Source organism: Pelophylax lessonae (genome assembly GCF_965119305.1).
Source record: "Pelophylax lessonae genome assembly, chromosome: 6".
Taxonomy (NCBI): Eukaryota; Metazoa; Chordata; class Amphibia; order Anura; family Ranidae; genus Pelophylax; species Pelophylax lessonae.
The window spans coordinates 12337432-12364483 of record NC_138773.1 but is presented as its reverse complement, the minus strand read 5'-3'; the positions used below and the strand labels follow the sequence as shown (position 1 = coordinate 12364483).

The following is a 27052-nucleotide window of genomic DNA, read 5'->3' as shown; positions in this document are numbered from 1 at the left end:
GGCTCAGCTACACACTCACAGGAAATGTTTCTTAGTACATTTAAGTGAAATGTATACAAATTAAAATCTGTAACAAATAGAGTCAATTTAAATTAACTCTAAGGAAAAAATGTTTGAAAATACTTTGATTATTTAATTCAACTTTTCAGTTTCACAGTTGTTTACAACAAGCTTAACATATTGGCTTCTAGGCAACTCCCTCCTTTTGCAAAGAAAGTGAAAGTAGATGCTGCGATTGCACCGAAGACAGACAAAAAGAAAAAAAAACTGAGAAAGATAGGGAAAAAAAAGCAAAAAAGAATACAATAATATTAATAAGAATCTTCAGGAATGGACATTAGACAGCTAAGGACCAATATCCAGAACTTCAGCCTGGATGACGGAGATCTGGGCAGTCAGGGTTATACTCGAGTCCTACTACAGCTCTTCGGCTTTACAGGCCATGGAAAATCTTCCTTCATTAACTCTTGTATGTATGTTCTAGAAAAAGGTGAGAGCTTCAACGAATACGCCGAGGCCCGAGAAACCGACCATGGACTGACCATGGTAAGAAATGCCTATGAGCTTACCAGTGTGATCACCATGGTAGACAACAGAGGCTGCAGCAAAATGAACGATTTTGAAAGAGCTGAAGTGTACGCCCAGCTGGGTGAGTAACATTTCTGGGTGCCCCAAAGGCTACGGGACTGGCAGGCTAGCCGAAAAAAAGATAAAATGTAAAACAACTTGTGGGCAAAAATAAATATATATGATGTCCCTTAGCTTTTTGTAAAACGTTGTTGGTCACCCCTTGGCCTACCCTTTTGCGTAGTCTTGCTTGTAGTAAAAGTAACTTAGATTTGGCCGCCTGAACGAGGAACAAACCCATTGTCTTGATTGTTTCTTAAAACAGCTACATTCAAGGCATGCCATGAATGATAATGGTTAATGTATAACTGAACTGTTAAGCCATCACATGGCTGGTGTCATCATTGATCACATGGGCGACACCATGGCAACTACAGTTCCAGCATGGGCTAAGATGGCATCTTTCTTGGCTGTAAAGCAACCTTTTAAAGGGCCAGTTTCATGCCCTTTTGGCTTTCGAGGGCCAGATGGTGGCCAGTGGGAGTAAACAATGTCCCATCCTAGGTGTCAGTGGGAGGAATAGTGTCCCATTGTTGGTATCAGTGGTAGTAATGGTGCCCCTTTTTTGGTATCACTGGGAGTAATAGTGCCCCATTGTTGGTATCAGTGGGAGGAATAGTGCCCCATTGTTGGTATCGGTGGGAGTTATGGTGCCCCATTCTTGGTATCAGTGGGAGTTATGGTTCCCCATTCTTGGTATCAGTGGGAGTAATGGTGCCCCATTGTTGGTATCACTGGGAGTTATGGTGCCCCATTGTTGGTATCGGTGGGAGTTATGGTGCCCCATTCTTGGTATCAGTGGGAGGAATAGTGCCCCATTTTTGGTATCACTGGGAGTAATAGTGCCCCATTGTTGGTATCAGTGGGAGGAATAGTGCCCCATTGTTGGTATCAGTGGGAGTAATAGTGCCCCGTTGTTGGTTTCAGTGGGAGGAATAGTGCCCCATTGTTGGTATAAGTGGAAGTAATGGTGCCCCATTGTTGGTATCAGTGGGGGGAGTGTCCCATTGTTGGTGTCAGTGGGAGTAATGGTGCCCCATTGTTGGTATCAGTGGGAGTTATGGTGCCCCATTGTTGGTATAAGTGGGAGTAATGGTGCCCCATTGTTGGTGTCAGTGGGAGGAATAGTGCCCCATTGTTGGTGTCAGTGGGAGTAATGGTGCCCCATTCTTGGTATCAGTGGGAGTAATGGTGCCCCATTGTTGGTATCACTGGGAGTAATGGTGCCCCATTCTTGGTATCAGTGGGAGTAATGGTGCCCCATTCTTGGTATCAGTGGGAGTAATGGTGCCCCATTCTTGGTATCACTGGTAGTAATGGTGCCCCATTCTTGGTATCACTTGGAGTAATGGTGCCCCTTTATTGGTATCACTGGGAGTAATGGTGACCCATTGCTGGTATCAGTGGGAGGTATGGTGCTCTGTCATTGGTGTTACTGGGAAGGATATTGTGGGACATTGTTTGGAGACCCTTGTTGTAAAGGATGGGGGGGGGGGGGTTACTTCCACTTATATCTGAGTCTGTAACAGAGGGATCAGGCCATATTGGAGAACACAGTGCCTTGGACACTACAAACTCCTAAAAGAACCATTAATGATAAGTCTGAATGAGCCTATGAGTATCAAACATCAAAGCACTGAAGGTAAAATGGATGTAAGCCACTGTTGGGAGCTAATATTTTAAACTTGTATGTGTACTCCAGAGCTGGGAGGCAGTGAGTCATCATCATAGGGGTCAGCCAGCTGACAGGGCAGCAACTGTCAGATCTCAGCTGTGGCTCTCATCTACAGAGTCATCCTCAAAGCAAAATTAAGTTAGTTACCCTATAATTTAAGAAATGTATGATTAACCCTAAAAAATCTAAATAGTTAATGGTTTTTATAATTTTGGATAAATGATGTGTCCTACATAGACTGGCAACCCCTTATCCTTTTGTAAAGTCCTATGAATAATATAAAGATATATTGTGAGGACTGGAGGGAAATCAGGGGTCAGAAATACAATCCCGTGAACACAAAAGCCATTTGCAGTATGGAATGTCCAAGACTCACCTGGCAGGAGAGAGCCCAGGACACGTCTTCCCGGCACCCTGATAGAACGACTTTTGTCAGAAATGAAAACAGTTTTCTCCTTCTCACCCAACCATGTGTCTCTCTGAACATCCTGTTTTACTTGTTAACCACTTTACCACCGGAGGATTTTCCTGCCTTACGTCCAGGCCACTTTTTGTAACTTGGCACTGCGCGAGTTTAACTGACAATTGCGCGGTCATGCAACGCCGTACCCAAACTAAATTTACGTCCTTTTTTTCCCACAAACAGAGCTTCCTTTTGGTGGTATTTGATCACCTCTGCGCTTTTCATTTTTTGCAATATTAAAAAAAAAAAAGGAACTAAAATTTTGCGAAAAAAATTGACATTTTCTACTTTGACAGTTAAAAAATATCCAATATATTCAATTTTTGTCATATATTTAGGCCAAAATGTATTTAGCTACATGTCTTTGACAAAAAAATTCTCAATGAGCGTATTTTTAACCGCTTTAAGACCGGAAGATGTTACCCCATTCCTGACCAGGCTATATTTTGCGATTCGGCACTGCGTTACTTTAACGGACAATTGCGCGGTCGTGCGATGCTGTACCCAAATTAAATTTATGTCCTTTTTTTCTACACAAATAGAGCTTATTTTTGGTGGAATTTGATCACCTGTGCGATTTTTACTTTTTGAGAAAAAGACAATTTAAAAAAAAAAAACAATATTTTTTACATTCTGCTATATAACATTCCCCAAAAAAATGTAAAAAATCAAAATTTTTTAACATTTTAGGCCAATTTGTTTTCTGCTACATATTTTTGGTAAAAAAAATCACAATAAGTGTAATTTGATTGGTTTGCGCAAAAGTTATTGCGTTTACTAACTACGGGAAAGATTTGTCATTTTTATTGTTTTTTTTTTTTTACTAGTAATGGCTGCGATCTGCGTTTTTTTTTTCTGAGGACTGCGACATTGCGGCAGACAGATCGGACTCCTAACTGACATTTTTGACACTTTTGGGGTTACCAGTGACATTACTACAGTAATCAGTGCTATACATATGCACTGTTACTGTAATAATGACACTGGCAGGGTAGGGGTTAACTTTATTGGTGATCAAGGGGTTAAATGTATGCCTCATGCTTACTGACGTGTGTGGGGGGAGGGGATTGTGTGACACAGACACAGATCGCAGGTTGAGCTATGCTGAATCCTGTGATCTGTCCCTGCCTGTCACATAGGAGATCCGCCCGCTTTGTTTACACAAGCGGGTGGATCTCCTCACTCGATCCCCGACGATCGGGGAAGAACGGTGGTGATCACCGCCTCTCCTCCCCTGGCCCGACTCCCGCTGTGACTGAATAAAGCGGGAGCGAGCCCTGAGAGGAGGCGTTGTCCAGCGACATAGGTCTACGTCACTGGACGATAACGAGCCACTTTGCGGCAGTACCCTCAACGTGAGCGGTCGGCAAGTGGTTAATAGAGTGAGGGGGTTTCTATGCACTACTGTAAATGAAAGAAACTTTGTAGTCAGCAGATAAATGTGTCCCCACATTGCAATAAGTTAAAGCAATATAAAAGAGATGCAGCGCTTTTGCTGAAAATAAACCTAAATGTGTACAATAAATGCCAATAAGAATAGCAAACAGACATAAAACGTAATCCTTGTGTGTGCACATCCATTAACCACTTGCCGACCGCCCGCCGCAAATCTACTGCGGTAGGCTGGCTCGGCTGCGCGAACCGACGTATAGGTACGTCAGTTCACGGGAGCACTACTGGGGGGCGCAGACTTCGTCAGGGCAGAGCGAGGAGCAAGCGGCAGCTTGTCCTGGTGGCGGCGGGGGCTCTCTGATTAAAAGAGACCTCGCACTTCCTGTCTGTTTCGGCTGAGGTGCGGCCAACAGTGAGCTCCTCAGTGGCGCCCGCCGCTACGGTCCAGAGTCCAGAGTTACGGTAGCTTTGGGGGGCCTTATTATCGGGGAGACCTTATGTTTGGGGGAGGACTTATTATCGGGGAGATCTTATTTTCGGGAGGATGCCTTATATTTCAGCGAGAGGCAAAACTGTAAGTAGGTCTTATTTTTGGGGGATGTCTTACTTTCAGGGAAACGTATTTAGGATCAAAGGTCTCTGTGTTGATTTCACAAGCCCCTCCCCCTCACAGTTAGAAAACACCCCCCCCCCCCCCCCCTATGCATACACTTAACTCTTTGATCGCTCCTGAGTTAACCCCTTCCCTGTCAGTGTCATTATTATAGTAACAGTGCATATTTTTGATTTTTAATTTTTTTTTATTGTGAATGATATATAGCAGAATGTGGAAAAAAAAAAAAAAATATATATATATATACTGTATGTATATATATATATATATATATATATATATATATATATATATATTTTTTCAGAATTGTCGCTATTTTTTTGTTTATAGCGCAAAAAATAAAAATCGCACCGGTGATCAAATGCCACCAAAAGAAATCTCTATTTGTGGGGAAAATAATAAAGGTGAAACAGTGTTTTAAAAGTAATATAGGTCCCCAAAACATTCCTGTGCTCTTCACTTTATGCACATAATAATAATCTTTCTAAGGCTCGGTTCACACATACAGTGGGTACGGAAAGTATTCAGACCCCCTTAAAATTTTCACTCTTTGTTATATTGCAGCCATTTGCTAAAATCATTTAAGTTCATTCTTCTTCCTCATGAATGTACACATAGCACCCCATACTGACAGAAAAACACAGAATTGTTGACATTGTTGCAGATTTATTAAAAAAGAAAAACTGAAATATCACATGGTCCTAAGTATTCAGACCCTTTGCTGTGACACTCATATATTTAACTCAGGTGCTTTCCATTTCTTCTGATCATCCTTGAGATGGTTCTACACCTTCATTTGAGTCCAGCTGTGTTTGATTATACTGATTGGACTTGATTAGGAAAGCCACACACCTGTCTATATAAGACCTTCCAGATCACAATGCATGTCAGAGCAAATGAGAATCATGAGGTCAAAGGAACTGCCTGAAGAGCTCAGAGACAGAATTGTGGCAAGGCACAGATCTGGCCAAGGTTACAAAAAGATTTCTGCTGCACTTAAGGTTCCTAAGAGCACAGTGGCCTCCATAATCCTCAAATGGAAGACGTTTGGGACGACCAGAACCCTTCCTAGAGCTGGCCGTCCGGCCAAACTGAGCTATCGGGGGAGAAGAGCCTTGGTGAGAGAGGTAAAGAAGAACCCAAAGATCACTGTGGCTGAGTTCCAGAGATGCAGTCAGGAGATGGGAGAAAGTTGTAGAAAGTCAACCATCACTGCAGCCCTCCACCAGTCGGGGCTTTATGGCAGAGTGGCCCGACGGAAGCCTCTCCTCAGTGTAAGACACATGAAAGCCCGCATGGAGTTTGCTAAAAAACAACTGAAGGACTCCAAGATGGTGAGAAATAAGATTCTCTGATCTGATGAGACCAAAATAGAACTTTTTGGCCTTAATTCTAAGCGGTATGTGTGGAGAAAACCAGGCACTGCTCATCACCTGTCCAATACAGTCCCAACAGTGAAGCATGGTGGTGGCAGCATCATGCTGTGGGGGTGTTTTTCAGCTGCAGGGACAGGACGACTGGTTGCAATCGAGGGAAAGATGAATGCGGCCAAGTACAGGGATATCCTGGACAAAAACCTTCTCCAGAGTGCTCTGGACCTCAGACTGGGCCGAAGGTTTACCTTCCAACAAGACAATGACCCTAAGCACACAGCTAAAATAACGAAGGAGTGGCTTCACAACAACTCCGTGACTGTTCTTGAATGGCCCAGCCAGAGCCCTGACTTAAACCCAATTGAGCATCTCTGGAGAGACCTAAAAATGGCTGTCCACCAACGTTTACCATCCAACCTGACAGAACTGGAGAGGATCTGCAAGGAGGAATGGCAGAGGATCCCCAAATCCAGGTGTGAAAGACTTGTTGCATCTTTCCCAAAAAGACTCCTGGCTGTATTAGATCAAAAGGGGGCTTCTACTAAATACTGAGCAAAGGGTCTGAATACTTAGGACCATGTGATATTTCAGTTTTTCTTTTTTAATAAATCTGCAACAATGTCAACAATTCTGTGTTTTTCTGTCAGTATGGGGTGTTATGTGTACATTCATCTTTCCGTACCCACTGTATATGCGATGACAGACATTGCATGTGATTCGGGCGCACTGCTCTGAAAATCACATGCGATGTCTGTGCGATGTAAATTCAGCCATACAGATTGTATGGCTGAATTCACATCTGATTCGGCACAAACACGCACAGGATCCTTTTTTTGGTCTGCAACAGAATCGGATCGCATGGTGGTTCACACCTATGCGATCCGATTCATATCCGAATGTCGGTTCGCATTGCGATATGCAAACTGATCTGGGGGGTGTTGTTAACTTTGAACTGACACCCCCAGCGATTCGCATATGGCAGTGTGAACTGCCTGCGCTGGGAATGCGATGCGGGAACACGCAGTAGATTCGCAGGGTTCCTGCATCGCATTAGTGTGAACCGGGACTCAAGCAGTGACTTTTTCTCCCTTTTTGCATCCCGTGATTGTCACTTGGGCTCCTTTCACATGGCCCCGCCTCCGCCGGCGGACTCCGTGCTGCTCAGCGGGGGATCGATCCGCCGATCCCAGCTGAGCAGGCGGATGACAGCTCCCTCTCCGCTCTGTGTGTGGAGACACAGCTGTCAGGCCCCCGCTGTTCTCTATGGGGGAATCGGATGAGAACGGACATAAAAAAATGTGAAAAATATTGTTATTTTTTCAAAATTGTCGCTCTTTTTTTGTTTATAGCGCAAAAAGTAAAAACCGCACAGGTGATCAAATACCACCAAAAGAAAGCTCTGTTTGTGGGGGAAAAAAGGACGTCTTTTTAATTTGGGTACAGCGTTGCACGACCGCGCAATTGTCCATTAAACTCACGTAGTGCCGAATCGCAAAATAGGCCCTGGTCTTTGAGCAGCCAAATCCTCCGGGGCTTAAGTGGTTAATATTGTTTCATTTTTATTTGTGTTATTTTGAACACCTTGATGAGAAGTTTGTTGCATCACTGGCACTTTGAGTTCAAACTCAGAAGATCATTTATTATTATTATTCAATATCTACCTTGAGAGATCAGACATGTAATATTACTGTTTGCAATTCTTTATGTAGTTTTATTATTCTTTAAGTTTTGAAGCATAGCGCCACTTCATATTTGTAAACTATTGTGTTTTAGATGTGGGGACACTTTGTTAGGTTGTGAGCAGCTGCTTCCTATTTCTTATAATAATTGCAGGGCCGGCCCTACCATGGGTCCCGCTGGGTCCATTGGACTCAGACGGTACTTGGAGAGGGGCGACAAATTGACGCCCAAGATTTTTTTCCATCAGTTTTGTGTGTCATCAGTTTGCGGCACATTACGGGCGCCAATTCCCCATCTCATACTGCCACCCATAGTGCAAACTGATGGGTATGAGGAGGGGAGCGTCCCTCGCGGGATCGTGGTGTGCGCAATGACGTCAGACATCAGCGCGCTCCATCTCACGCAGGGCAGGCTGGATATTCTAGGGCGGTGGGCATGGCAGACACAGGAGTGACAGGAGGACTGGGGACTGACAGGGGGTGTTTGGTGGACCCGTACAGTGGTGAGTTATAGAAGAAGATAATAGTATATATAATATTTTATAAATTTTATAAAATAATAGATGTGAGGGCCTTTTGGTGGGTGTGATTTTTTTTTTGGGGGGGCAGCATTTCATTCTTGGACCCAGACAGCACAATGTCTTGGGCCAGCCCTAAATAAGTGGTAGCGCATAGGATTCTATATCTACGCATTCTCTGTGTCTTCAATTCCAGGAAACTTCATCCCCATTGGACAGGAAGTAGAATGGAAAAGTGATTACAGCGCTATGATGGAGGCCATTGAAAATTCCGAATTGGATCCAAATTACTCAGACTTTATTGTCCCAATCTTTGTGTACAGGTAAGTGATTCTTGTGTTAGAGCATGCATCTTTGGAGCAGGTTGGTTGCCAGGAGTTAGTTGCAAGGCTGAACTAATGATATGTTTTGGAACTGGAGGTGAGCATAGTTTTTTTTTTTGGTGTTTAGCCACTTGTGGACCACCCGCACGCAATGTACTGCGGAGGGGCGGTCCTTTAAGGACACAGATGTACCTGTACGTCGCTGCCTGTCTCTGGGTACAGGGCGTGAGAGTGGCCCCTGTACACAGGGCCGCTGATAAGGAGTACAGCCAGCCCTCCTGTACTGGGCCAGGGCCCCATCAGTTGAAAAGGGGGGCCCCGGGCCCCTGGTGAGCAGGAGGGCCAGCTGTACTGTCTTATTGCTCTTGTGCCCGTACAGGCAAGAAGACGTACCTGTACGTCGCCGCCTGTCTCCAGGTACAGGGCTTGAGAGTGGCCCCTGTACATAGGGCCACTAATAAGGCAGTACAGCCAGCCCTCCTGTACTGGGCCAGGCCCCATCAGTTCAAAAGGGGTCCCAGGTACCTGCTGAGCTGGAGGGCCAGCTTTACTGTCTTAATGCTCTTGTGCTTGTCCAGGCAAGGAGGCGTACCTGTACATCGCTGCCTGTCTCCAGGTACATGGTGTGAGAGTGGCCCCTGTACACAGGGCCATTGATAAGGCAGTACAGCAGTGTTGGCCCATCCATTGGTGGTGCAGGGGCGCCGCCCCTCCATCCATGCGTCCGGCCCCTGAATCTACATGCAAGGTGCTGGAAGCATGAATTCCAATGGGTTTTTTTTTTTTTTTTGGAAGCACGTGATTAGAGCCAGAGGCTCTGATAGGCTTCAAAAAAGGGTGGGCTCGTGGCACAGAGCACAGTGCCCTGACACCCCCCATTTGTGTGACAATAGTGAATGAATATTCTCTATCACACTGATTCTCCAGCTAATCAGGAAGTGGGTCCTGAGACCCGACGGCCGAAAGGAGAGGCCATGCTATTGGCCAAGGAGGAGATGCAGGGGAAGCCGCTGCCACCGCTGCCGCTGCTGCCTGCTGTCCATGTCAGTCCAGGGCAAGTGAGCCGGCGATGGGGGGGGTGCTATGGTGTGTGAGCTGGTCGGGGGGAAGGGGTATGGTGTGGAGTCCGTCTGCCGCCCCCTTGGCCCATGGAGCACCAGCCGCCACTGCAGTACTGCCAGCCCTCCTGGGCCCCATCAGTTCACAACAAAGATGGCCCAGGCACCCGCTGAGCAGGAGCAGGCTGCAGGGCTGTCTTTAAGGCAGGGCAAAAGGGGCAGCTGCCCTGGGCCAAGTCATTGTTGTGGGGCATAAAGCAGCTGCCCTTTGAGCCTGCACTGCCTAAGAATAGTTGATAAGTGGATTTGGGAGGGCCCAGGAAAATGTTTGCCCAGGGTCTGTACTGTCTTATTACAGACACCGATCCTCTTCTGTCTCCCATTGCAGCACTGACAGCTTCTCCTTCTCTCCCTCTCTCTTGCTGCACTGCAGGGGGATTGGTTCTAGCACATGTGGCCCTTCCATCTGTTGTCCAGTTCCTTCTGTGTGCCCCTTTTCCCCCAGTGCTGCCAGCTTCCCTCCTTTCCCGCCGACAGCTGCTGTGGGCACACAGGGGGATGTCATTTACTGGTGCCTACCTTTCCTGAATGAACACAGTGAGCGATTGCTACCAATCACTCCTGTGTCCATTCATCACTGAAGCATAGTAAACTATGTTTACTATGCTCCAGTTTGTAAATAAACAGGAAGGCTCAGAGCGCTTCCTATTCATTCATTTGCGCAGTTGAGATTGTAGAGAAAGGCACTGAAAAATCGACTTTATATCCTCACTCACTCACTTTTGGCCGGAAAGGGGGGCCCTGTCAGGTAGGCTATATGGGGCCCCATGATTTCTAACAGCAGCCCTACCTGTATACCTACTCCTGCTGTGAATGTACACATTGGGAGTTTGTCAACAGGTCCCATACAATGATTCATGGTCGTGACCTGCTGATCAGCTCTGTCCAATCACAGGTCGGAGGCCTGTGTTGACAATCAACAAAAGGCTCTGTACAGAGGGAATGATCTCTTTGTTTCTTATCTCTGCAAAGCAGAGATAAGAAACAAAGAGATATTTAGTAAAAAGCAGCACAATTAGACACTTGTTAGACGTGCAAACTTGTTAGAACCCCTTGATTACCCCAAAATGTTAAGCCCTTCCCAGCCAGTGTCAGTGTATAATATTATCACTGATCACTGGAGATGTCCATGTCAGTTAGTCGGTTCCTACCCAGTGTCAGTTAGTGTCTGATTTCCTACCGCACTGTCACAGTCCCACTATAGGTGACTGATCACCACCATTAGTAGTATAAAATAAAATTGATAATAAAAATTCCATTATACACTATACTGTCAAAAGTATTGGGACGCCTGCCTTTACACACACATGAACTTTAATGGCATCCCAGTCTTAGTCCGTAGGGTTCAATATTGAGTTGGCCTCCCCTTTGCAGCTATAACAGCTTCAACTCTTCTGGGAAGGCCGTTCACAAGGTTTAGGAGTGTCTATGGAATGTTTGACCATTCTTCCAGAAGCGCATTTGTGAAGTCAGGCACTGATGTTGGATGAGAAGGCCTGGCTTGCAGTCTTCGCTCTAATTCACCCCAAAAATGTTCTATCAGGTTGAGGTCAGGACTCTGTGAAGGCCGGTCAAGTTCTTCCACCCCAAACTCGCTCATCCATGTCTTTATGGACCTTGCTTTGTGCACTGGTGCGCAGTCATGTTGGAACAGGAAGGGGCCATCCCCAGACTCCTCCCACAAAGTTGGGAGCATGAAATTGTCCAAAATGTCTTGGTATGCTGATGTCTTAAGAGTTCTCTTCACTGGAACTAAGAGGACAAGCCCAAACCCTGAAAAACAACCCCACACCATAACCCCCCCCCCCCCTTCCACCAAATGATTTGAACCAATGCACAAAGCAAGGTCCATAAAGACATGGATAAGCGAGTTTGGGGTGGAGGAACTTGACCGGCCTTCACAGAGTCCTGACCTCAATCTGATAGAACATTTTTGGGGTGAATTAGAGCGAAGACTGCAAGCCAGGCCTTCTCATCCAACATCAGTTCCTGACCTCACAAATGCTCTTCTGGAAGAATGGTGAAACATTCCCATAGACACACTCCTAAACCTTGTGGACAGCCTTCCCAGAAGAGTTGAAGCTGTTATAGCAATATTGAACCCTATGGACTAAGACTGGCCATACACTATATGAAAAATCGGCCAAAATTCGTTAATTTGGACAGTTCGTGAATTTTTCGGCCAGTTAAAGGGCCAAAATGAAAAAAATGAAGGACAAGTTTGGAAATGTTCTGCCGAACGAACGATAAATTGAAAGGTTAATGAGTTTCTCGTCCAACCTGTTTGCACTTGGTATATGTGAAAAAACAAACAAAAAACAGATTCATTCATGTTCATCGAACGATTTATCAGTCATTACATGGTGGCACGATCGTTTGCTCTCACAGCCAAGCGTTAATTTTCTCGAAAGTGGGTTCAAACGATTATACGTATAGTGTATGGCCAGCATAAGACTGGGATGCCATTAACCGGTTGCCGACCGCCGCACGACTATATACTGCGGCGGTCAGCCCCGGCCAGGCAGAGTGACGTATCGGTACGTCACTCGCCTGTCACTGACTTGCGAGCCTATCGCGGGCGGGCGCGCGCCCGCCGAGGCGCGCGCCCGCCGCGGCTCGTTCACAGACAAGTCAGTGCGTGTGACCGGCGGACTCGATGTCCGCCAGTCACACTACGATCGCTCCTGTGAAGGGAGAAAGACAGAGCGGCTTGTGTAAACAAGCCGCCTGTCAGTTCTCCCTGTGTAAAAGTGAAGATCTGTCCGTTCTACTATGTAGAACGGTTGATCTTTGCTTTTACACCAATAGGAATGTCCCTACACAGTTAGAATCACGCCCCTAGGACACACTTAACCCCTCCCTGTCCAATAAAGTTAACCCCTTCCCTGCCAGTGTCATTTTTGCAGTAACAGTGCATATTTATAGCACTGATTACTGCAGTAATGTCACTGGTACCCCCAAAAGTGTCAAAAATGTCAGTCAAGGGTCCGATCTGGCCGCCGCAATGTCGCAGTACCGAAAAAAAAATCGCAGATCGCCGCCATTACGCGTTAAAAAAAAAAACACCAAAAATGACAAAAATCTTTCCCTTTGTTAGTAAACGCGATAACTTTTGCGCAAACCAATCAAAATACGCTTTTTGGGATTTTTTTTTACCAAACATAGGTAGCATAAAACAAATTGGCCGAAAAATGTTAAAAAAGTTTGATTTTTACTTTTTTTTTTTGGGGAATTTCATATAAAAAAATGTGAAAAATATTGTTATTTTTGCAAAATTTACGCTCTTTTTTTGTTTATAGCGCGTGATCAAAAAATCGCACAGGTGATCAAATACCACCAAAAGAAAGCTCTGTTTGTGGGAAAAAAAGGACGTCAAATTCGTTTAGGTACAGCGTCGCACGACCGCGCAATTGTCCGTTAAAGTCACGCAGTAAAAAATCGCAAAAAACCCCCTGGTCCTTTAGCAGCCAAATCCTCCGGGGCTTAAGTGGTTAAAGTTCATGTGTGTGTAAAGGCAGTGTCCCAATACTTTTGACAATATAGTGTATATACTATAATTTGTAGATGCTATAACTTTCATGCAGAACAATTATTATACACTTATTATGATTTTTTTTTTCCAAAGAAATGTAGCAGAATACATTTTGGCCTAAACTTATGAGGAAATATTTTTTTTAACATTTTTATTTGATATGTTTTGTAGCAGAAAGTAAAAAAATATATATATATTTTTTTCAAAATTTTCGGTGCTTTTTCATTTATATAAAAAAAAAAACAGTGGTGATCAAACACCACCAAAAAATAAACTCTATTTGTGTGAAAAAATGACATAAATCTAATTTAGGTACAGTGTTGCATGACCGCGCAATTGCCAGTTAACCAGTTCTGGACCAGAAGATTTTCCCCCTTAATGACCAGGCCATATTTTGCGATTCGGCACTGCGATACTTTAACGGACAATTGCGTGGTCATGTGACGCTGTACTCAAATAATTATTTGATATCCTTTTTTTTCCCACAAATAGAGCTTTCTTTTGGTGTTATTTGATCACCTCTGCAATTTTTTTTTTATTTTTTTGCGCCATAAACAAAAAAAAAAAAGTGACAATTCTGAAACAAAAAATAAAAAACAATATTTTTCACATTCTGCTATATAACATTCCCAAAAAAAAAATTAAAAATCAAAAATTTTCTATCATTTTAGGCCAATTTGTTTTCTGCTACATATTTTTGGTAAAAATAACCCGCTATAAGTGTATTTTGATTGGTTTGCGCTAAAGTTATCATGTCTACTAACTACGGGAAAGATTTATGTCATTTTTATTGTTTATTTTTACTAGTAATGGTGGCAATGGCGAGACTGGGACATTGCTGTGCACAGATAGGACCCTTAACTGACATTTTTTTGACACTTTTGGGGGGACCAGTGACATTACTACAGTAATCAGTGCTAAAAATATGCACTGTCACTGTACTAATGACACTGGCAGGGAAGGGGTTAACAGTGTGGGTGATTAAGGGGTTAAATGTGAGCCTAGGGGAGTGATTCTGACTGTGGGGGGGCGTGGCTTGTGAAATGGCCATAGAGACATGTGTTCCTATATAGAAGGATCACAGGCACTCTATGATCATTCCAGAGAGAAGAACGGTCAGATGTGTTTACAACAGCCAACCGTTCTTCTCTCTCAGCGGGGAGCGATCATGGGTGTCAGGCGGCAATCAGAGCCGCCTGCCCTGTGCATCGGCTTCCCGGCTGCCGAGTGGGGGCGGGAGCGCACCGCTGGTGGCATGCGCCTTCCCCCCCTTGCTGCCTCCAAGCGACCGACGTAGCCCCGCCTAGGAGAGCCACACTGCCATAGTAAATAGGCAGTGTGTGGTCGGCAAGCGGTTAAATGTGACCCTAGGGGAGTGATTCTAACTGTGGGGAGGGTGTGGCTTGTGAAATTACCATAGAGACCTATGATCCTATATAGAAGGCACTCTGTGATCATTCCAGAGAGAAGAATGGTCGGCTGTGTTTATAACATCTGACTGTTCTTCTCTCTCAGCGGGGAGCGATCGCGGGTGTCAGGCAGCAATCGGAGCCGCCTGCCCCGTGCATTGGCTTCCCCACTGCCGAGTGGGGATGGAGCGCATCGCCGGTGGCACGTGTTCGCCCCCTTGCTGCCTCCAAGAGACCGACATAGCGCTTGCTGGGAGAGCCACTCTGCCGTAGTAAATAGGCGGCGTGTGGTCGGCAAGCGGTTAAAGTAGTGCAGTGCTGAATAGCAAAAAAAAATGGCCTGGTCATGAAGGGTGGTAAAAACCTTCTGGAGCTTTGGGGGTTAAGAGAAAATCTTATGATTCCTAGGCAGTATTATTATTATTATTTTTTTAAACATGCGATACAAAAATGACAGTATGGTTTGAGAACCAGGTAGTAGGGCAGTATTATTTTTAAATCACTGTAAAGCTTTTTTTTACTTTGGCTGGCTAATTTGTCCTGGTGATACCGCTAACAAAAGGTATTTCCTATCACAGTGGGAGTGTCTAATCTTAACCACTTAAGCCCTGGAGGATTTGGCTGCTAAAAGACCAGGGGGTATTTTGCGATTCGGCACTGCGTGACTTTAACGGACAATTGCGCGGTCGTCGTGCGACGCTGTACCTAAACGAATTTGACGTCCTTTTTTTCCCACAAACAGAGCTTTCTTTTGGTGGTATTTGATCACCTGTGCGATTTTTTGATCATGCGCTATAAACAAAAAAAGAGCGACAATTTTGCAAAAATAACAATATTTTTCACATTTTTATGAAATTCCCCCCCAAAAAAAAGTAAAAATCAACATTTTTTAACATTTTCGGCCAATTTGTTTTATGCTACATATGTTTGGTAAAAAAAAATCGCAAAAAGCGTATTTTGATTGGTTTGCGCAAAAGTTATTGCGTTTACTAACAAAGGGAAAGATTTTTGTCATTTTTGTTGTTTTTCTTTTTTAACGAGTAATGGCGGCCATCTGCGATTTTTTTGCGGTACTGCGACATTGTGGCGGACAGATCGGACCCTTGACTGACATTTTTGACACTTTTGGGGTTACCAGTGACATTACTGCAGTAATCAGTGCTATATATATGCACTGTTACTGTAAAAATACACTGGCAGTGAAGGGGTTAACTTTATTTGAGAGGGAGGGGCTGTGTGTGTCCCTAGGGGCGTGATTCTAACTGTGATTGGCTGTCTGTTGAGCTGTAGTTACATTGATCAACGGTCCTACATAGTAGAACCGAATGATCAGTGTCTCTACACAGGCGAGAATGACGGGCGGCTTTGTTTACACAAGCTGCCTGCCTTTCTCCCTCTCCCCCGCCGATCGCCGAGTGACCGGCGGACATCGGGTCCGCCGGTCATACGCGCGGGGGGGTCCGTGACCGCGCGGGAGCGGGAGCGCGCCGCCGGGGGCACGCACTCGCTCCCGAGAGCCTCACAGGCTAGTGACGTTAATTAACGTCAGTTTGCCTGTGAGGGGCTGACTGCCGCAGTAAATCTACTGACGGCAGTCGGCAAGTGGTTAAAGCGGAGTTCCGGCCTCGGGGGCCAAATTTAGATAAAAATACCCCCGGGACAGTCAGGGCTAGTACATTCCACAATGGATAGCCTCTGAACTGTCCCAGGTTGCACTTACCTGTAAGAAGAAATACTTACCTTGAAAAGTTCTTCTCCAGCGCTGCCATCTCAGGTGTGGGCGGCTGAAGCCATTGCGTCCTCTTCTGCATCCTCTTCGGTGAAATCGGAGTCCCACAATGCACTGCACCGGCCCCGCTCGTCACTTCCGGTGCAGGAGCGTCATCCTTGCACAGCCTCTGGGCATGCCCAGAAGCTGTTTAGCAGGGAATGACGCGCCTGCACTGGACATGACGAGCGGGGCCGGTGCAGGCGCAGTGATTCCTGGGAGCGATGACGTTCAGCTCCAGGGAGTCATCACAAGCCAGAAGAGACGGCGCGGGCCGCGGCCGCAGAGGGAGGAAGTGGAAGGAAGGTGAGTATATTTTCTTCTATATCAAAGTAAGTGACCAAAAAAAAAAAAATTGGGAGCATTCATTTCTTTTTCAGGTGGCCCTCAGCAAGCAGATGGCCCAAAATGGATTTTTTCAATTTTGAGGCTGTAACTCCGCTTTAACCGCTTGCCCACCGCCCACAGTATATTTACTGCGGCAGTCAGCCCCTCCTGAGCAAAGTGACGTACCGGTATGTCGCTCGACCAGGAGCCTGTAGGGGGCGAGCGTGCGCCGTTGGAGGCGCACTCCCACCCCCGCTCGTTCACAGCCATCCCTGCAAGTGATACCTGGCTGCTCCGATGTCTGCCGGTCACTCGCGATCTCCCGCTGGATAGGGAGGAAGGCAGGCGGCTGATGTAAACAAAGCCACCTGTCATTCTCCTTGGTGTAACTGCAGAGACTATACGATCCTGCTATGTAGGATTGTATGTCTCTGTGGTTACATTACAAGCCACGCCCCTCGACAGTTAGAATCACGCCCCTAAGGACACACTTAACCCCTTGAGCACTAATAAAGTTAACCCCTTCCCTGCCAGTGTCATTTTTACAGTGCATATGTATAGCACTGATTACTGTAGTAATGTCACTGGTCCCCCCCAAAAGTGTCAAAAATCTTAGTTAGGGGTTCGATCTGTCCGCCGCAATGTCGCAGTCCCGCAAAAAAAAAAAAAAAATAGAAAGTAATATTCTATTGTTTTTTTTTTTTTTTTTTAACTAGTAATGTGAAAGTGTTACTTTCTATGTATTCGATGTATGTTGATTATCGCTGTATTGTTGTTCATTTAATTTGATAAAAATAAAACTTTTATTGGGAAAAAAAAAAAAAAACAATAAAAATGACATAAATCTTTCCCTTAGTTAGTAAACTTAATAACTTTTGCACAAATCAATCAAAATACGCTTATTGCGATTTTTTTTTTTTTTACCAAAAATATGTAGCAGAAAACAAATTGGCCAAAAATGTTAAAAAATTCTGATTTTTACTTTTTTTTTTTTGAGAATTTAATTTAAAAAAATTTGAAAAATATTGTTATTTTTTCAAAATTTACGCTCTTTTTTTGTTTATAGCGCAAAAAATAAAAATCGCACAGGTGATCAAATACCACCAAAAGAAAGCTCTGTTTGTGGGAAAAAAAGGACGTCAATTTTTATTTGGGTACAGCGTCGCATGACCGCGCAATTGTCCGTTAAAATCACGCAGTGCCGAATCGCAAAATAGGCCCTGGTCTTTGAGCAGCCAAATCCTCCTGGGGCTTAAGTGGTTAAACTGTGCAAATCATATTTCCCTCAAGCAAAAAAAAAATAAAAAATAAAAAAAATAAAAAAGTTTATTTAAAAAAAAAAAAAAGTAAAAAAAACATACAAAATATTTTATTTCACTAAAACTCGATATAAACATCATTGTGGCATGCACATGGGTGTGAAAGGGTCTTCTTAGCCATTTACATTGATGAACATGATGTTCTTCTACTCTCCTCCAGTGTCAGACAACAGATAGCAGCTGAAGAAATGAAAGATGTGAAAATCTTTTTGGAAAACTGCATAAAAATGACAGGTAACTTTTTTTTTTTCCTGTGTAAAGGCCTTATTTTGGTGACATGATTCTATTAGCCTTTCCATTTAATTATCATTCATTCTACTAAGCTGCCAGCTCTTTGGCCACGTTGCCTTTTAAAGGGTAACGCCACTTTCTTGGAGAAAAAAAAAATAGCAAATAAAAGAAAAAACTATACAGCGTATACAATTGTGACACAAATTATATTGTATTTGAATGTTATTCAAAATGACCTTTCCTTTTTAAACTGCAGCTGTTGTAATTTTATGAAAATGCAATACAATATGGCCGCCTGGAGGTGTTCTGTACACAGAATGTACACTGACCACACCCCCAGAAACATCATTTCCTGCTTGTGTGATTGGCTCACCAATTTTCCCAGAAGTCTGCACTAAGATACAAGTCAGATTTCTGGCATCCCCTGCAACAATAATGTCATTTTTGGTGAGATCCTCCCAATAGGAACACGTCTAAAGGGATGCAGGCCCAGCAGATTTCTTCATTAGAGCCCTGCAGCTGCCACAGCTGATAGATAATTATGAAACCACTCCCATTAGGCCCACTCAGCACAGAGGAACAAACAATGATTTCTTCAGAATAACAAAAGGTAGAAATCTGAAACAAAGTTTGTTAAAATCCCTGCAATGTACAGAGATCACCCGGAGGGGAATGTTTTTTTCTCAACATACGTGGAGTTACGCTTTAAGTCAGACACTAGGGGTGGGATTTTTGCAGACAGCTGTGATAGGGAATAAAATGCTGCACTGAAACATGTGAGTCCTAGAGCGTATGCTACATCCACATGCCCTTTTTGCTGCAAAATAAAGTGGTTGGGGCAAATTTTCATTTTTCACCAAATATAATTTGACAATGAGGAGTGTATTTCTAAAAAAAAAAAAAATACAATTGCAGAGCTATTCATCCCGTGAAACTGCATGTACATTCATCCTGTGTGAATGGGGGCAAGAACAAATGTTATTAGACTTATAGTGGAGGGCAGAAATATTATTTTATTTCTTTTTTTGTTTAAATCAACTGTGTGTAAGTCAATTGGTCTGCTTAATGAATCTATGAGTTCCTGTGCCCTGCAGGGGGTATGAGATGAGATGGATCTCAGCAGGAAGCGCATACAGCAGTGTGTACTGTAGCTGGATAATACTAGACGTGCCTGCACCGGCTGAATTTAAAGAGAAATATAATATGCCTATGCTGACAGAAGGAGTCAGATTTTTCTGAGCTGACTCCCATGATGGACGCACTTTGTAGATCCTTTCTGCAGGAGCCCCTTGCTGCCTGAACTGGTGGGGGCCCAGCTGTCTGCCCAGAACTCTCCTCAGATTGCCCTGCCTGCCCTCTTTGCTGTGTGCTCAGAACCCTCCTTTGATTGCCCTGCCTGCCCTCTTTGCTGTGTGCCCAGAGCCCTCCTCAGATTGACCTGCCTGCCCTCTTTGCTGTGTGCCGAGATCCTCCCCGGATTGCCCTGCCTGCCCTCTTTGCTGTGTGCCCAGATCCCTCCCCGGATTGCCCTGCCTGCCCTCTTTGCTGTGTGCCCGAATCCCTCCTCGGATTGCCATGCCTGCCCTCTTTGCTATGTGCACAGAACCTTCTTCAGATTGCCCTGCCTGCCCTCTCTGCTGTGTGCCCAGAGCCCTCCTTGGATTTTTCTGCCTGCCCACACTGCTGCTTGCCTAGAGCCCCCATTGGATTGCCCTGCCTGCCCAAACTGCTGTGCGCCCAGAGCCCTCCTTGGATTGCCCTGCCTCCTCGATCTGCTGTGTGCCCAGAGCCCTCCTTGGATTGCAATGTCTGCCCACACTGCTGTCTGCCCAGAGCCCTCCTTGGATTGCCCTGCCCGCCCAAACTGCTGTGCGCCCAGAGCCCTCCTTGGATTGCCCTGCCTCCTCGATCTGCTGTGTGCCCAGAGCCCTCCTTGGATTGCAATGTCTGCCCACACTGCTGTCTGCCCAGAGCCCTCCTTGGATTGCCATTTCCGCCCACACTGCTGTGTGCCCAGAGCCCTCCTTGGATTGCCCTGCCCCCCTGATCTGCTGTGTGCCCAGAGCCCTCCTTGGTTTGCCATGCCTGCCCACACTGCTGTGTGCCCAGAGCCCTCCTTGGGTTGCCCTACCTCCCTGATCTGCTGTGTGCCCAGAGCTCTCCTTGGATTGCCATGTCTGCCCACTCTGCTGTGTGCCTAGAGCCCTCCTTGAATTGCCCTGCCTGCCCAATAGTGTGTGCCCATAGTCCCCCTCGGAGTGGAGCTGGATCCCCTGATGCCAAGGCCACAAAATCCAGTGCTCAGGACCAGGGGCAGACTGGCAACTTTCAGCCCAGGGGGCAAGTACAAACCAGAGGCCCATGGTGCAGCGACTCAGCCCCCCTCTCGCTCTCCCTCTTCCCGTCCTCCTCCTGGCCCCCATTCCAGGCTGAAGCTCTGCTCCAGGTACTCTCTACTCACCCCCAGGTTAAATCCGGGTTCCCAACCTGGCCAGCAGGGGGCGGTTGGGGGAGCTGGGACAGCTCGCTTGCTGTTTGCCAGGGGAGGAGAGTCTGAAGTGGGGCACGGAACCGGGCTCTGCTCAGACACAGTTTTCACCATCCATTGTGGGGGTAGGGAGGCCTGCGCTCTGTCCTTGTTTTCATCCCGGACTCAGAAGTTCAGTGGTGGGGACTTTTTACTTCTCTTCAGTAGGAACACCTGAGGCATGTCTGTGGCAGAAGCGGTGCAGCCTTTTTACAGGACATCAAAGCGGCCCAGGGGGCAATTGCCCCCCTGCCCCCTGGTCCAGTCCTCCCCTGCTCAGGACTTTCCAAGCTCTGCAGCATGAATCTTTGATCCCTTCTGCCCCTTATCTCCCCTGCTGTTACCATTCTGAGGATCAGATCCTCTCCCCATGCTGTGCCAATTGCTACCCCATGATCTGTTTATCCATGCTGTGTCCATTGCTACTCCAAGGACTAATTATCAGTGCTGTGCCCATTAATACCCTGTGAACTGGGTAGCAAGTGCCGGCGTCTAGGAATTGGCAGGGATGCGACCGGCCATGGGAGGCCGATGGACGAGTCTGTTGTGCCTGGCGCATGCGCACTGTGGCTCTGGTGGCCATCTTGGATAAGGGAAAACAGGGCTTTTTGCCCTTAACTAAAACTTTTTCAATTGGACAAGTTTTTTCTAGAACCAACCCCCTTTCCTCACTATATAATTGCCCGGGAGCTTCAGTATGGGTCCTTTTTCTTTGTTACTTTTGACAAGTCAGTTAACCCTTTTTTCGTCTCCTTCCAGCCTCTCTCTGCCATAACTGCCCTACAGTTATGAGTTGATCACCAACTGTCCAAGACCCTCACCTACCTCCTAGGTAAGGACAAAAAAGACAAAGAGTGCATTAATGCTGGTACATTTTTTCTTCCAGCCCTGTATGCCAGAAGAAGTTCAAAGGGACCTCCAGGGCTATGAGGAATCTACTAAAGCTAGTCCCGATTACCGCAATCGATTGTCGAGATCCAGACATTTATCGAGCGGAGGAGGAACATCAGCGAGAAAACAGCATTCCTCACCCTCTCCAAGGCGTGACAGAGAAATAGAAGGTCAGCAAGTGGCAGATTTGCTCAAAAAATTTGTTAAAGATTCTCTTTCGGAGCTGGTAGCTTCCATACCCTTGCAGAATGAAGAGGCTGGAAGAGCACTTAGGTGACTTTCCCTAAGGCACACAAACAAAAGATCCTACAAAACACCCAGAACTCCACAAAGTCCTTTGGACACAAGGCCTTCCCTGGTGATCCCAGTTGAAGCCACTTCTCAAAAATCTGGATCCTTTAGTGCAAGGATCCATGGGTGGTCTCCACAGCCCATTTAGGACATTTCTGGACTTTTTCAAACCTTCCGTCTCCTGATTCCTTTACTCCCACAAGAATCCCAGCTTCTCCACAGAAGGGAGAATTTTTACACCAGTTCCTGTTCTCTGCTACAAGCCCAGCAGGGGATGATCCCGGTTCTACCTTCTGAAAGGCATACAGGTTTCTGTTACGCTCTGTTCCTGGTCCCCAGAAAGAATGGCAGATGGAGGCAGATGATAGATATAGAGAGAATGAACCGCTACATTTAGCTAGAAAGCTTCACAATGGAGTCATTACAAACTATTATCCAGGCCATGCAACCGGGGGACTTGATGCTGTTGGTAGACCTTCAAGATGCTTATTTACACATACCTATCCTTCCCCCTTTCTAGAAATACCTAGGAGTTGCAGTCAACCAAGTACATCTTTAGTTTCAAAGCCTGCCTTTGGCCTCTGTACCTCCCCAAGGGTTTTCACAAAGGTCCTGATTGGAGTCCTGGCTCCGCTGATGGAGGGAGCTCAGGGTATTTCACTATCCAGCCGACTATCTTGGAGCACAGGGGAATTTTGATGTCAACGCTGGCAGATTTTGGCTGGTTAGTGAACCAAGATAAGAGTCAGCTCACTCCGAAGGTAAAGAAGATATGCCCACAAACATTTCTCACTTGGGATCTCTCCCTTGTTCTAGAGGTTTTGCCAGTTCAACCTTTTGCTCCAGGGGATTCTGTTTTCCTATGTAATCTAACTCTTAAAACGGCTTTGCTAATTGCAGCAACGTCGGGCAGAAGAGTTTCAAAGTTACAGGCCTTGGGAGCAGTAAGCGAACACATTACCTTCCTCCCAGACACTGGAGCTGTGTACGGTATGGGGATTTGTCCCCAAAGTGTCTTCTCCTTCCCTTACTGAACCTTGGGCTCCACCTACCTTTTCAGATCCAGATTCAGGCTCTCTCCATGAGCTGGACATCTCCAATGTCCTGAGATGCTACCTTAAAGCTACAGCTTCCTTCAGGGACTCAGTTAAATTATTCATAATCCCTTGGGGCAAAAACAAGGCAAGGAAGCTTCCTCAAGAACTCTTGTATCATGGATAGTCAATGTAATCCACAAAGGGTACAGGATTAGAGGTTTAAATCCATCTTTGGTCAGAGCACATTCAACCAGGGCAGTTTATGCTTCCTGGGCGGCAAGGGAAAACACCTCTACTGATACAATTTGCAGAGCAGCAACATGGTCATACCATCGCTTGTTTGAGGCACTACAGGGTGGATCCAGATCCACAGAGCACGGCACCACAGAAACCAGCACCACAGAGCCCACACCAGAGAGCCCAGCGCCACAGAGCCAGCACCACAGAGCCCAGGACCACAGAGCCAGCACCACAGAGCCCAGCACCAAAGAGCCAGCACCACGTAGCCCAGCACCACGTAGCCCAGCACCACGTAGCCCAGCACCATGTAGCTCAGCACCGCAGAGCCCAGTACCACAGAGCCCAGTACCACAGAGCCCAGCACCACAGAGCCCAGCACCACAGAGCCCAGCACCACGGAGCCCAGCACCACAGAGACCGGCACCACAGAGCCAGCACCACGGAGCCCAGCACCACCGGCACCACAGAGCCAGCACCACAGAGCCCAGCACCACTGGCACCACAGAGCCCAGCACCACCGGCACCACAGAGCCCAGCACAACAGAGCCCAGCACCACCGGCACCACAGAGCCCAGCACCACCAGCACCATAGAGCCCAGCAACACCGACACCACAGAGCCAGCACCACAGAGACCGGCACCACAGAGCCAGCACCACGGAGCCCAGCACCACCGGCACCACAGAGCCAGCACCACAGAGCCCAGCACCACTGGCACCACAGAGCCCAGCACCACCGGCACCACAGAGCCCAGCACAACAGAGCCCAGCACCACCGGCACCACAGAGCCCAGCACCACCAGCACCATAGAGCCCAGCAACACCGACACCACAGAGCCAGCACCACAGAGCCGAGCACCACAAAGCCAAGCACCACAGAGCCCAGCTCCACCGACACCACAGAGCCAGCGCCACAGAGCCCAGTACCACTGGCACCACAGAGCCCAGCACCGCAGAGCCCAGCACCACTGGCCCCACAGGCTCCTATATAGAAGGATCACAGGCGCTCTGTGATCATTCCAGGAAGAAGAACCGTCAGCTGTTTTTACAACACCTGACCGTCCTTCTCTCTCAGCGGGGAATGATCGTGGATGTCAAGCAGCCTGCTGTCTGCCCCATGCATCCGAGTCCTCGCTGCCGAAAGGGGACAGGAGCGCGACCGACGTAGCCCTACGTCGGTTTACGCAGGAGGGGCACCCTGCCGCAGTATATATGCGGTGGGCAGTCTGGAACCGGTTAAAAGCAATCACAGGTTATCAGTTTAGAGTTAATCATGTGACATCCTAGAATTATTACTTTTGTTCTGGTGTTTGTGACAATACCTTACATGTGTGTACAATCACCTTTTAAATATACATGCTGAACCTACGAACGCTTGCATTTGCATGTATGTGGGGGGGGGGGGGGTTGCTTTTAAGCCCCCTTGTGATAGCTTTAGGCAGGTGACAGGTACTCTTTATGGAGACATCAAGGGTCTGTTACTGATCAGACCCCTGATGTCTCCCCTGCCCTCCAAAGCAGCTAATCAAGCACAGATACTGCTTAATTAGCTGCTTTCTGGGCTGTAACAGCTGGGGAATGACTGAACCTGGAAGTGATGAAATCATTGTCACTTCTGGGTTATTCGTCACAGAGGAAAACGGATATTCCACCATCTCCTATGTGGAAAGCCCTCCCAACTATTTACTGTGGTCCTAGGCTTGGTGGAAAAATGGGAGAGCCTGAGAACTACCGTGAGCAGCAGCGGAAGGGGGGACCTTAGCAGCGCAGTAAAAGTCATTACTTTTACAAGACAGCCAATCACTGGCTGGAAAAAAAAAAAAGCTGCAGTTATGATCCTGGTATAACCATTTGCTGACAGGAAAATGTTATGCATTTATGCACTGGTTAAAGGGGCGTGTCCAAAGGGTGGTAATAAAAAACGCATACTCAGACTGGTCTGGGGTGGTAAGTGGGGTCCCCCAAGGCTCAGTCCTGGGACCAATTTTGTTCAATTTACTCATAAATAGCATTGATGACGGAATCAGTAGCTCAATCTCAGTTTTTGCAGATGACTCAAAATTAAGCAGGGCAATAACTTCACATCGGGAGGCAGAAATCTTACAGAATTACCTGAACAAAATAACAGAGTGGGCAATTATGTGGCAGATGAGGTTTAAGGTGGAGAGATGTAAGGTATTGTACTTGGGGACTAAAAACATAAAAGCACAATACACTGTAGGGGGGGGGGGGGCCTCTATCAAAAATGGAGAAAGATCTGTGAGTCTTGGTAGAGGATAGACTTAGCAACAGCATGCAATGTCAAGCTTCAGCTTCCAAAGCCCGCAGAATATTGGCATGCATAAGGAAAGGGATATTTTCCAGAGATAAATCTATAATCCTACCACTTTATAATACTCTGGTCCGACCACATCTGGAGTATGCGTTTTTTACTACCACTCTTTGGACACGCCCCTTTAACCAGTTCCATATCCAAGAGCAAACCTTGTGGTCGATGCCTGCAGACCTTATTTTATAAATGAAGCATTTGTGGGGAACTGTTTGCCTAATTAAAATGCTCCTTTGACTAACAAGACTTCTTTGAGTTGCTCACTGCGTTTTCTCTTCTTCAGGTATCGTTCCCATCATTGTCCTCACCTTCAAAACCAGAGCAGATTACCTGGAAATTGAGAAAAACTTTAGACTCATGGGGGCAGAGACTGTGATCGCCATTGAGAATTACACACCGAAGAGCCACATAAAGACGCTGGGAAGAACCACCGACATCCTGATGGTGATAGACAGCGCCCTGAGGAACGTCAGATTCCGCCTGGAACAGCCAAGAAACCCAAGAAGAGAACGGATAGAGAGGAAGAAATTTATGTTCAACTACATCCATCAGATCCAACTTCAGCAAATGAGAGAAAAACTAGAGAGAGAGAGAGTATATATGGATAGGCTGCCCATTAGGTCTAACAAAAATGCGTGTGCATTCTCGTAATATGCCATCCTTATGATAACATTATGAGCTAAAGAAATGTTTCCAAATGGCTCCATTATTAAACCAAAAAACCATCTGCAGATATAAAGTCCAGGCAGATAGGAGTGTTTATACCTGCAGCAGCCTTGAAAAGGGCCTCAATAAGTTTGAATTTCAGTTGATTTTGACAAGAAAAGCTCTGACACTTCTTCATGGAGGCAAAGTTCTCCAATGCCTTCCTTCCTCTTACACATTTCTATTGACCATTTTGGTAGTCTATCATAGTCCGAGACTGGTGATGAAATGTGGGGGAAGCTGCTCTAAAAATGTCACAGCTTTGTCTACCAGAACGACCTGGAAATCAGCCGCATCGGCAAGCTTTTTTTAGATGTTTTAAAAGTTTTTTCGCTCATCAACATATCTGTCTTTTATTGTTAAAATACGATCTACTGTATTACATAGGCCATCTATATCAAACCAGTGCAAAAAAATTACTTAGTAAGCATACTATAAGTACAAAAATCACACTAGCAGCGCTAATAGTGTACAAAAACAAAAGAATATCAAACAGGTGCAAAGTTGACTGAAGCCCCGTACACACGTACCGAATGTCGGCCGAACGATCGGCCGTCTTTTGTCCGGTGTTGTCCTGTCGGTTGAAAAGTGCTAAAGACTGCACACGAATTTTGTCGGCCAACAACAGCCGACTGCAGAAGTGAAGTCATGTGATGGTTAACTTTCCG

The 27052-nt window shown here is 46.1% G+C and overlaps 1 protein-coding gene across 1 annotated transcript; it reads left to right on the top strand.

The window, feature by feature from the left end:
* The first annotated feature begins 251 nt into the window (after window positions 1–251).
* LOC309557874 (uncharacterized protein) lies at window positions 252–26541 on the top strand. The gene is made up of 4 exons (XM_082260679.1): window positions 252–649; window positions 8537–8663; window positions 18297–18370; window positions 25963–26541. The coding sequence occupies exons 1-4, from the start codon at window positions 331–333 to the stop codon at window positions 26328–26330; spliced, it is 888 nt and encodes a 295-aa protein (XP_082116805.1). The 5' UTR covers window positions 252–330; the 3' UTR covers window positions 26331–26541.
* Window positions 26542–27052: the final 511 nt, after the last annotated feature.

Bases quoted from the DNA above. Each gene is read 5' to 3' on its own strand.
- LOC309557874 (XM_082260679.1), top strand. From the start codon at position 331: ATGGACATTAGACAGCTAAGGACCAATATCCAGAACTTCAGCCTGGAT. The intron at 8,664-18,296 runs GTAAGTGATTCT...ACTCTCCTCCAG, and splicing joins GTCCCAATCTTTGTGTACAG to TGTCAGACAACAGATAGCAG. The intron at 18,371-25,962 runs GTAACTTTTTTT...TCTCTTCTTCAG, and splicing joins AAACTGCATAAAAATGACAG to GTATCGTTCCCATCATTGTC.